The sequence below is a fragment of the Anabas testudineus genome, chromosome 2 (assembly GCF_900324465.2).
Source record: "Anabas testudineus chromosome 2, fAnaTes1.2, whole genome shotgun sequence".
NCBI lineage: Eukaryota > Metazoa > Chordata > Actinopteri > Anabantiformes > Anabantidae > Anabas > Anabas testudineus.
In genome coordinates this window covers 21,802,775-21,813,857 of record NC_046611.1, presented here as the reverse complement: position 1 = coordinate 21,813,857, position 11,083 = coordinate 21,802,775, and the positions used below count along the sequence as shown (strand labels likewise).

General features: G+C 38.9%; 3 protein-coding genes across 4 annotated transcripts; 1 reads left to right on the top strand and 2 right to left on the bottom strand.

The window, feature by feature from the left end:
• Positions 1-398: 398 nt before the first annotated feature.
• On the bottom strand, positions 399-3,630 carry gimap4 (GTPase IMAP family member 4). 2 transcript variants are annotated; one of them, XM_026363725.1, is made up of 3 exons: positions 3,479-3,630; positions 1,988-2,786; positions 399-1,333 (listed from the first exon to the last, which is right to left on the bottom strand). In XM_026363725.1, the coding sequence occupies exon 2, from the start codon at positions 2,778-2,780 to the stop codon at positions 2,013-2,015; it is 768 nt and encodes a 255-aa protein (XP_026219510.1). In that variant the 5' UTR covers positions 2,781-2,786; positions 3,479-3,630; the 3' UTR covers positions 399-1,333; positions 1,988-2,012. The 2 variants fall into 2 exon arrangements, with proteins under 2 accessions (XP_026219510.1, XP_026219512.1); XM_026363727.1 differs by having other exon boundaries at positions 2,021-2,786.
• A 285-nt stretch (positions 3,631-3,915) lies between these two features.
• chmp4c (charged multivesicular body protein 4C) lies at positions 3,916-6,922 on the bottom strand. Its single transcript, XM_026364323.1, has 5 exons — positions 6,537-6,922; positions 5,845-6,022; positions 5,357-5,465; positions 5,062-5,188; positions 3,916-4,397 (listed from the first exon to the last, which is right to left on the bottom strand). The coding sequence occupies exons 1-5, from the start codon at positions 6,745-6,747 to the stop codon at positions 4,336-4,338; spliced, it is 687 nt and encodes a 228-aa protein (XP_026220108.1). The 5' UTR covers positions 6,748-6,922; the 3' UTR covers positions 3,916-4,335.
• A 368-nt stretch (positions 6,923-7,290) lies between these two features.
• zfand1 (zinc finger, AN1-type domain 1) lies at positions 7,291-10,172 on the top strand. Its single transcript, XM_026364321.1, has 8 exons — positions 7,291-7,396; positions 7,919-7,961; positions 8,258-8,297; positions 8,406-8,533; positions 8,722-8,813; positions 9,005-9,123; positions 9,248-9,403; positions 9,950-10,172. Exons 1-8 carry the CDS (start codon positions 7,342-7,344, stop codon positions 10,124-10,126), a joined length of 810 nt encoding a protein of 269 aa, XP_026220106.1. The 5' UTR covers positions 7,291-7,341; the 3' UTR covers positions 10,127-10,172.
• The last annotated feature ends 911 nt before the right edge of the window (positions 10,173-11,083 follow it).

The following is an 11,083-nucleotide window of genomic DNA, read 5'->3' as shown; positions in this document are numbered from 1 at the left end:
GTTTTGTACTGAAAGATCTTTCCTCACAAAACACTGTTAAAGCTGTAAAGCTTCCTTTAAAATATTTTGTATCTTGCATTGCTTACTTGTCAGTAATGCAACAGTCCCCACTGTCTCAGTTATTGGACCTTGTTACCACTGCCATCTATTCGGTGCAATATGTGCTTCCTCGTATATTAGCAAAATATAAACAGAATAGGCATCCACTCAGACAAATATTGCTCCAAAGTGCAACTAGTGATCATAAACTCTAAAGACAATTGGTGGGAACAGATTATAGCACGGCGAATGCTAAGGAAATGCAATTGAGCCAACAGTTCAAAAGGTGGTTAAGTAAAGGAAGAGAACACAATACCAATATCCTTGTGTATAACATTTCTAGTTTTTCCTGTAGGGAAATGTTACCTCTCATGCCCTGTAAAAATAGCTGCCACAAAACCATCATGGAAACAGTGGACCCTGTTTCTGTAAGAGACTTTACGTGCTTTAAACTCTACAAATACTAATAAGGATGAAGTACAAAGCACTGTAAAGTAGCTGCTTCAAGACCGATTTAGACATTAATAAATAAAAATTAATTAGCTAATTCACACACTGATGATAATAGCATGTCTTTTCGAAGGGCAGCACAAGGTCAGTCCAGCAGCACAACGCACAAACAGATGCACATTATAGAGTATCCCTCTGCCCCAGACACATCCTTATGCCACAAAGTCATACAAACATCTGATAGATATACTGGAGGAAAACAAAATCACTACTTTAAAGTAACAACAAAAAAAAAAAAACTGCTGAAGTGCTTTATGACGGTATACTCATAAACATTGCAGCATGAGAAAAGCATTTACAATTTGGTCACAACAAATGGGAATCATTATATAAGCAATTCCCTCAACAGTCATCGACAGAATATCACGGTAACAATTTAGTAGTGCAGTTCTGCCATAGGTATGCACCATAACTACAGATTGTACACATTAAGTTTAAAAACAACGACAATTACCTTCTGTATGTAACAGCTAGTGCTTCCCTGTTTTTAGACTAAATGAATTCACTGATCACACACACTGTTACAAACCTCCACACTGAGGAACACAACACATGGTTTATGTTGAAAGGGATTTTCATATCAACAGTGAAAAGATGCTGTCTCATTGGAAGCACAAGACTAAAACTATATAAATGTCTGATTAAAAAAATAAATAAAATCCATCCTTTCTACATTCAGTAACATTTCAATTAATAACTCATTACTGTCTTATCAAATAAGCAGCTTTGCTAACAGAATAGGCTCTGGTTTTGAGGGTCCATCAGCCAAGAAAGTCTGGTTAATCTGGAATCAAAGACAGAACATTAGTAACAGATTTATTCACACATTTAGCTAAACTGCTTTGATTCATGTACTGGAGTTGTGTTAGAAGAGGGGCTTTTTTTTGTTGCTATATTTGTCTTTCTTGATTTTAATGGAGATAGGAAGAGGAAATGACAAGGAAAATGTCGTTGCAATCTAAATTTTTGGCATACCAGCTGGGCACAGGGTGGTAATAAGATTAAGCATCTGTTTCTTTCTTAAAGGCACCATCTGTACTTAGTAATTGCAGCTATAATCGTTAATTTTTAATAAGCAACTCTTTACTAACAAGTTCCCTATATAAAGTTAAAAAGTGATAAGGTGATGGCAGTGTTTTTCTGCTACCCTGCTACTGATAAGCCAGAAAAGTTTCTGCTGTTGCAGGTTTAACATAATGTATTTCCTGTTGAAACAGGATCTTGAGTAATGACTTAAGCAACACAGTAATGAATCATTGTTTGGGTAAATGGAAAAGGTCCAGATTTCTTAAAAAACTATATTCTGGAGTTTTTGGTTACATCAGTAAGGGGGTTCCCATGAAAATACTGTATTTTCTCTTTTTGCTTTTTCTTGTGGTCAAATTATAGGAATCTAGAGAAATGTACTAGAAGAAAATGATAACATTTAAAATCTCACTTTCTTATGAGCCAAGTTAAACGCTTCACTCACTGGAAACCGGCTCCACCTCCATGGTTTTGGACAGACCCAGTCCAGAGTTCTGCTTGGGTCGCGCCCCCAGCTCCCGAACCTCCCTGGCTGGATTTTGGTTCTCATCCAGAGGTTTCTTCTCCTTCTTCAACTCCTCTGGATTGTAGTAGCCCCCTTCCTCTACCACAACCTTCTCTACTCTCTCCATCAAGCGTCCCACCTGGGGATGTTCCCCATATATGCAGTTATTTATGACGAAATACCTTCTCTTACACTTTTCCAGCACCCACTGCAGCTCCTTGCCCTCCCTGCGAATATACCTCTCGATTGAAATGGTCCTCAACACCTCCGCCCAGGTGAAAACCACAATGGTATGCTTCCACACAGCCTCACCAAACAGGCTCACATGCTCCTCTAGGCGGGCTCGGTCCACTTCTGTGAACATGCCAACAGGAATGACCAGGAGGAAGGCATGAGGACCTGGAGGGCAAAGAGAGGCTCCCCTCACTAGCTCCTGTTTATAGGAGGGTGGCGTATCCTGGGCAGAGAACCAACCAGGAGTGTCGACCACAGTCACCTGCCGTCCCTGCACCTCACTTTGCCTTTTCACGCAGAACTCAGCTGCTCGCTCCAAGCGAAACTCCTCTCTGCCTATGATAGTGTTTCCAGTCAGGCTTTTTCCTGGCCACCTCCAACCCAGCACCACCAGACGAATATCAGGGAGATAGCTGGCCGCATGCCCCTTCAGCCTTTCCGGTCTCTCCTTCTGGCCCAGTGGCATCTTTAGCTGTGGTCAATAAATACATACGTATATTATAGCATTTGAATAGGTTGCAATCAGCAATTACTGTATAAACTCTTAAGTTTAAGTATTTATACAAAATGACTGTACTTTGATCATCAATTAATCTGCTTCATATATTTCTCTCATTTAGTATGTAACATGTCATGTCAAAACACAAGACTTCCTATTTCTGAAATCCCAAGATGACATATTAAAAAAACTGTTTTTGCCCAATCAACAATGCGCCACCAAAGATACTCGCTTTATTAAAGTATGTATTAGAAAGTAAGTAAGTTGAGTCATTGTTTTAGTTTTACACAATTTAATGTGCCTTTTAAGTTCCCTTTAAATTCATATATTCAGTGAGTATTGTATAAAATCTAGCAATTACTCTTCTGATTTACCGGTTAATAACTTTGTCTGTAAAAATCCTCCGGAAAATGTGTATTTTAGGTTTATTACAATGTATGTACAAGTTTTAAAAATGTAAAAATATTTCTAGGCTGTAGCTTTCCTACTTATAAACTTATAAACAGCATAAGAAGTTTTTCTACTGTCCTACGTGTGAAACGTGTCAGGATCTGGTGCGGGTGTTAGCATAGAGACAGTTTGCTAACTTACTGCTAATTTTAATACCCGCGGGAATAGTTATATTTCTTTGATAACTCAAGTAGATACTTAAATGACCGACCCACCTGTCGTCTGAAGTGGTGTCTTCGCGTCCATACTCTGTTTTTATCCAGATATTTGTCTGTTTCGGGTGTTATTTGTCTTTGGGCGGCTGCTCTGCCGGAGAAGGACTTCCTACTACACAGCTAACAAGCTAACTGATATCTCAGGGAGTCGTTTCCGGCTGTCTGTCAAAATAAGAGCATGACGAAACCGGATACGCGTTACCTCCACGTCTGTAGGAAACTGAATGTTTAAGTAAAAAAATATGGATATAACAACACGTAGCAGAATTAAATGCGATATCACAATACCTTTTGGCTACTTGGGTTGATCACCTTAGCTTAAGCTTATGTCTCACACACAAAATGCTGTGATCCAGCTGAAACTTTTAAACTGGCAGAAAAACCAGGTCATACAACAGCTGATAAATATGCAAATACATAATCTGAGATAACAGCAGTTATCTGGCAACTCTACTGGGTAGGGTTTTATTGTTCAACATTGAAAAGCTTTATTCTGTATGTACAACAGTGATGAAAAGGCCATGTTTATTTACAGCAGTGCGATTTACAATAAAGAATTCTGCTCAGTCTGTTAAACATCACAGGGCTCTTTATGTCTTCAGGCTTAGATTTGCAGAATATTCTAAGAAGTTAACTACAAATGAAAAAGGAAATTAAAATAAAAGCATGTCTTAAAAAACATCTGTTGATTCCTTCACTTAAACTTTTTAATTTGATAAATACAACCTGCAAAGTGAGATTATACTTCTACAAACAAAGATTTAATTTCCCTAAAAAAAAAAAAAAAAAAAGCCTAAATACATTTATATAACGTATGTGGTATCACTTTTGGTGAATGTAAGGCTGCTTCCATGTACTTAAGTTGCCCACGATGCCAACATACGCATGTCATCATCATCTTCAACCCTTTTCTTTGTTGCTGTAAAAAAAAAAAAAAAACATAACAAAAAAGAAACAGTTAACAATTAATAATGTGAAACTAAAATGAAATATTTATCAGCGAGGCTACAGCTTGCTATTGTATTTCTGCATGCGATGGCGTAACTCCTGTTACTGTTTCTGTCCACCTGTGGATCTTTGATGCATGACAGTACTCCCTCTCTATTTCATTACCTGACACTTCTCTACTGCTGTTATTGGATAAAGGCATTGAAGTCCACAAAATAATGAAGAAAATATTGTTTAAAATGAATGAATGGGGCCACAATTAAGTTATTTGAGCCTAAAGGAACTTTTTCCAATTGTACCGCCTTTTATAATCTTATTTTTCACGACATTAAAAAATCCCAAAGATATTAGTTCACAAACATGAACCACTGCAGAATTTTAATCTCTGGGAAACAAGTATAAATCCTGAGTTCTTACTGGGTAACTTGCTTTAACAATTAATCGTTAATGGTGGCAGCTGCACACTTGTATTTCTGGCAGTGCCAGTTTAAGTTAGCTGCTTTACCAATCACACCCAAAGGTTTTAGATTGACTTTTAAACTATCTCTGTAAAATCAGTTTTACTGATAAAGTTGTGCGAGTGGCTCAGACATTATAAGTAAAGAAACATCATGTTCTTGCAGTGCTGTACTTACTTGCGCGCTGACTGGGCCGTGCTGAAGGCAGTTTGGTGCTGGGCACAGTGGGTAGTCCGCCCATATTCTTCATGCTTTCTTCAAGGCCTTCCTGCTCCAGCTCTTCCAACTCTGCCAGCAGCTCATCCTGAAGAAACACAATGTAAACAAGATTTAGAGCTCTGTTTGATGCTTTTTGCAGAGCAAGAAACAGATTAGCAGGCAGCACACAGAATGCACCGCCTCACAATAATGTAAAAGCCTGTCAATTCAGTCAGTCAAGCTGAATTTGACCGAGGACTTTAAATGTATTAACCTCGTCAAATGTCTCGCCAAAAGGTCTGGAGATGGCTTCGCTGATCTCTTGAGCCACATCCTGTTGCTCCGTGATATCATGCATCAGATCATCTATCTTGTCAACGTCCCTGAAAGGATTGAAGCAAGAAACTCCAGTTTAAACTTTTACAGCTAAAACAAGCCCTGATAGTGTGTATCTTCAGTGTCTTTATTGTTAAAGAGAGAGAGAGTGAGAGTTTAAACTGTTAACCTAAACAAATATTAAGATAAACAATATCAAATTATCAAAAACATTAGGGTACATGTTTAAAAAACAGTGCGACAATGTGTCCACACACTAGATCTGTTCATCTTAGTGCATGCACATCTTTCCTGGTCTTTTGTAATTAATTTCCAAGTACTATTTAATCAAGGTTAGGGAAGCAGCTATTTCTAACTCAATGAAGGACAGTGACTATTTTCGCCTTTAACTTATTCAACGTTTTGTCTGCTGCTCATGTTTCTTACATGTTCTCATGGACGTGCTTCATGGCTTTAGCAGCAAAGCCCATGTTTTTCAGGACCTCTGTGTTGGTGTGCGAGTTCTCCAGCGCCTCTCTCTGAAACTCGATGGTGGAGAGCGTGCCATCGATCTGGGTGAGCTGCTGCTCCAGACGCTTCTTCCTCTTCAAAGCCTGTAGAGCAGCTGATACAGAAATATTGTACAAGTCACTTCTGGGCGACTCTGATCATTTCACGCCTGCTTTCCACGGATATTTCACAGAACCTTTGTTGCTGGGTGTTGACAAACCAAAGAAAAGGTGCCTCCCATCACACAGCAATGTTTAGTTTAGTCTGAGCTGATGTCAGTGTTTGACATGAGAAAAGTAGATTGTTTGACATTTGAGCAGAACCAGTGGTCCATGAAGTAGTGGTACTCATATTCTGCTTCTGTCTCTCTGTTTTGATAACAGTAGGGGATACAAATACGTTACAGAAGTAGAAACATAAGTCCTGCATTCAATATGATACTTAAGTATGAAAATCATATCAGAAACAAAATACTGTTATTGGATCGAGTAGTGGTATCATCGATGTGTGGAAGACTGGGACTCAAATCCCTGCTGTGCGTGTGGGCCTATTGTATTTGGTTCCGGGAAACAGGTGCACAACTGTTGTTGTTTTGTTTTTGTTTTTTTTAAACCAAGATAAAAACATACCCCGCTTGTTTTTTGTGCCATGCTTCTTGGCCAGCATTAGTTCTTGCTCTATCCTCTTCTCCAAGTACTCCTGTTTCTTCGTCAACATTTCCTCTGTCTCGCGGAGTCTGTGGATGGCCTCCTGGGCTGAAGGTCCACCCCGCGACCGGTGGCTTTTGGACGATGAACTCGAGCCGGAGCTTCCCTTGAATAACTTCGAGATTTTGCTCATTTCGGCAGCTTTTGGGGGTTAATCGGCGTAAATAACTAAAACATACGCAAACACATCCGGAGTGTGTGGATAGTCAGACGTCTCACTCCACAGTCTGTCTACAGGCGGGTGTGCTGCGAGCAGATTTTCCAGTCCGACGGCTTCGTAGTTTCAATTCAAAAGAGCCAGTGAACGCACCTTTCTCCACACCTTGTTCTATTACCCGAGTGACGTATTGACACCTGACGTCTCCTTCAATTGACTACGTTGAAAATAATACACAGAAAATACTTTGTGATGAAAATGTTGTGATGAAAGGGTTGTATTTTAATATTCTGTTACTATTTTACTGTATATACATACATACATACATACATACATACATACATACATGCATGCATGCATACATGTATACATCTATCTGTCTATCTATCTATCTATCTATATGAAGTCAAGTAAAAGTAAATATTTTCACATGCATAAAAGATTAATAAAATAGACTTTAAATTGTTTTTCTCGTTTTGTTTTTTTTAAACAATTTCAGTCACGTGATTCCTTTTTGGGGTTAAAGTTCGTGTTGACATCCAGAGATTCACGGTTAACCAAAGCTAACTGATGGCTGAATTAGATATTGGGAAGCATTGTCAGATCGAGTCCTGTAATCTGAAAGGTCTGTTATAGTTGCAATAAACAACATATTTAAGTTCGACATTACTCCGCCGTTTTTTTATTATTATGAATCACTTCAAGTATCGTTTTAGCGTAGTAACCTGTCGGCTAGTTAGCTGGCTGGAGTTAGCATCGATGACTTCATCTGGTTGCGTTAGCTTGTAACTAAGCTAACAGCTAGCTAGACATGTTAATGTTAGCGTTAGTTCATTTTCACAACTTAGTTAATTTGTCAAATGACAAATGGTAACTAGTCAGTCTGATTTCACGGATAATATCTGATGTTTCATGTAAACCTGAATTCCCTGACGTGGTCTCAGAGGACAAGTGAAGGGAAACAAAGCCAATCACTTCTTGTGGACATGTACAGACTCTCACTCGTCCTCTGAGGCTGCTCTCTCTCTCTCTCTGTCTGCAACAGTGAACCTTGTTACAACAGAACTATGTTGGCATGTGCAGTTTGTTGTTGAATTACCCTTTTCTGACCGTGGACTGATTTAACTTCTTCTTCGCATTCTTATAGATTTCCTTCCATTTGTTTGTGATTCTTGCAGTGGTGTTTTCTGGTAAGATAAAACTGTCTTTTAAAGTTGAAGGAAGTATTTAAATGCTTTACACCAAGTGATACAGTGGTGATAATACATCATAAAAGATTAAACCTGAGTTAAAAAGTACAGTGTTTACTTCTGTAGTGTGTAAGGCACAAATCGAATCAAGTGCCATAAAAGTATGCTAAATGAGAGTAGTGAGTGTAGATTTGTAGTATATGGTTACTTCACACTATTTCAAAGAATGTAATAGTCATTCATATTCATCATATTCATTTTTATGCAAAGGCACACGTAATGTTTATCTCTTACAGCCTTGAGCACAGAAGCAGAGAGGCTCATTCATGTCCAGAGGTAAACTTTACTATTAAAATATGTTCTCCCAGGATAAGATTACTACTGGAACATCCTGTATAGTGACTGTGTTGTTTTCTTACCTACTTTTCATTGACCTGTTTTCAGGAGCCAGTGAAAAGGGAAACCTCGACTGTGGGCAGCACCACAAGTTATCCATGCTCATTTGAAGACTGCAAGGGAAAAGAATTGTTGCCTGTAATATGTCCACAGTGTGACAAACATTTCTGTTTGGCGTAAGTGCACTTTTTTTCCTCTATTTCATAAACTCTAAACTCTAACTCTGCTTATCTGGGCTTCATTTAATTGATTCAAATTGAAGACGTTATTGCATGACCTTCATAACATTATATGAACCAATAAATTACTGTTTTAGCAGTGGATTTAATGAACTCAAAGTTTCAAAATTTTTATTACCTTACAGCCACCGTCATCAAGATGATCATAAGTGTGAGAAGTTGGAAGTCACTAAGCCACGAATGGCAGCCACTAAAGAGTTTGTGCAAAAGATTGTGGGTCAGTTATAGTGTAGTAATTTTTGTCAGGAGTTTGAGTTTTTTCTGTCATTTCTTTTTTGGTCCACATGGGATCACTGTTAAACAAAATGATCTAATCTTTGTCAAAAATAATGCACTCTGCAGGGTTTTTGTGTGAATACATCTATTACACTGGATTATGTTTTGTATTCCTCTCTTGTGACCACCCAGAGTCAAAGGACAGATCTAAAACTAAACGACGCACAGGAGCAAAGAATAGTGCAACTGCAGCCAAGGTAGCATTAATGAAACTGAAGCTACATGCTGTTGGAGACAAGGGACTTCCACAGGTACATTCTAGTTATGATGTATGATTATGATTTAATAAAAGCTTCTACAGTGCACCTCTGTGTATTATTCTGTATTTGCTATTATGTCCAACTCACCACTTCCTTGTCACTTTTGGATTTCTAGACAGAGAGAACATATTTTCAAGTTTATCTCCCTAAAGGATCTAAAACCTCCAGCCAACCCATGTTCTTCTGTTCCAAATGGAGTGTGGGAAAAGTGGTGGATTTTTCAGCCTCTCAAGCTGGCCTCAAGAACAACAATAATGTACTGACAGCTAAGGTAACAGAGCAGGAGAAGAGTCAAGGATGAAACAGTACTATTAAAAGTACAGTTGAATGACTGACCCAGTTCTCCCTTTCTCATAATATTTTCTTGTTTCTTAAACTCCTTTTTCCTTTTGTGTCAACATAGCTGTCAACAGTTAAGCTCATTATTAGCAAGCAAGAGTCAAACCTATTTGCACACATGAATGCAGGTGTTAGATATGAGCACTTGAGCAAGCAAGAGCTCCACTCGCAGGAAGTCGGGTCAACCTGTGTTAAATGTTCTGCATGTCCATGTTTTTCCATGCTACAGCTATAACTACAGTGTGTTTGTGATAAATGATGCTTCTGTAATCTCTCTATTCAAGTTTTATATCTACATCGCCTGGTAGATTTCAGCCAGCGATGTATGGAGTATCTTTGCGATTTCATATACTTCATATGCTTTTGTACCATCTTCTCTTTTTCTGTAAATTCATAAATCATTTACATGGTCACCTTGATGAGGCGTATATCTCTTGGATAAGTCTTAACAGTTTGACTTCCACCTGTCCATTTGCAGAAACTGCGGCTGTGCCACTCTGAGACAGGTGAGGCTTTTCAGATGGATGAAACCCTTCTCACTCTGCTGTCTCACCCAGAAACTCCCTTGTACAATGGGGGTAATGTGATCTTGGAGTACCTGGATAATGAGTGCAATGGCCTGGAGGATGTTTTTGACTATATTACACATACATGATCAAATGTCTAGATATTTACTCTATGAATAAAATGTTATTTTGAAATATTGTGCTTGTGTTTTGCATTTGTAAAGGTAGGATTTCTTGAAAATGTTGCCTAATATGATTCAGAGAACAATGCGACACATTAAAACACATCCAATCAACAATGTGCAAATTAAACAACCCCTTATAAGCGACCTGGGTGAGAGCTCTCTAGGCTCATGGTTTATCCACTAGTCTTAGCCTAACCCCTTTTATTGTAAAGGGTCACGGGTGTGGCTAATCCCTGGTGTTTTTAGATGAGAGGAAGGGTAAAACCTGGACAGGTCGCCAGTCTGACAGGATTTAGGTGTTTTACAAAGAAATGTGTGGTAACAAACAGGGCAAAGATAGTGTGAGGTGACATGTCGAAAGACTGAAGACTGTAGTGCAAAGCCAAAACTGCTTATGAGCATTCACGAGTTAAGAAAATAGACACAGACCAATCAAAGTATCAATTTAAAACTAATATTTTAATGCAGAGAGTTGTGATAAAAGAGTGTTAGCGAAATGGGAAGGTGTTCAAGACGGTGGTGAGACTAGTGATGCTGTTCAGCTCAGAGACAGTGGCACTGAAGAGAAGACAGGAGGCAGAGTTGGAGGCAGCAGAGTTTAAGATGATGAAGTTATCTCTGAACGAGGATGGGTAGGATTAGGAATAAGTACATCAGAGGGACAGCCCATGTCAGATGTTTAGGAGATAAAGCCAGAGAGGCCAGTTGAGGTGGTTTGAACATATTTCAGAGGAGATATTGTGAACATAGCAGTAAACAGATGTTGATGGTGGAGTTGCCAGGCAGGAGGTGTAGAGGAACACTAAAGAGATATATGGATTTAGTGAAAGAGGACATAAAACTAGTCGGTGTGAGAGAAGTGGATACAGATGATTGGGGTACATAAAAAGGGAGATGATTCGCTGTGGCGACCTCTGAAAG

Excerpts from the sequence above, each read along its gene's own strand:
- zfand1 (XM_026364321.1), top strand. The coding sequence starts at position 7,342 with ATGGCTGAATTAGATATTGGGAAGCATTGTCAGATCGAGTCCTGTAAT. Across the intron at positions 7,397-7,918 it reads CGAGTCCTGTAATCTGAAAG|ATTTCCTTCCATTTGTTTGT; the intron begins GTCTGTTATAGT and ends GCATTCTTATAG. Across the intron at positions 7,962-8,257 it reads TCTTGCAGTGGTGTTTTCTG|CCTTGAGCACAGAAGCAGAG; the intron begins GTAAGATAAAAC and ends TATCTCTTACAG.
- chmp4c (XM_026364323.1), bottom strand. The coding sequence starts at position 6,747 with ATGAGCAAAATCTCGAAGTTATTCAAGGGAAGCTCCGGCTCGAGTTCA. Across the intron at positions 6,023-6,536 it reads TGGCACAAAAAACAAGCGGG|CTGCTCTACAGGCTTTGAAG; the intron begins GTATGTTTTTAT and ends TTTCTGTATCAG. Across the intron at positions 5,466-5,844 it reads AAGCACGTCCATGAGAACAT|GGACGTTGACAAGATAGATG; the intron begins GTAAGAAACATG and ends CAATCCTTTCAG.
- gimap4 (XM_026363725.1), bottom strand. The coding sequence starts at position 2,780 with ATGCCACTGGGCCAGAAGGAGAGACCGGAAAGGCTGAAGGGGCATGCG.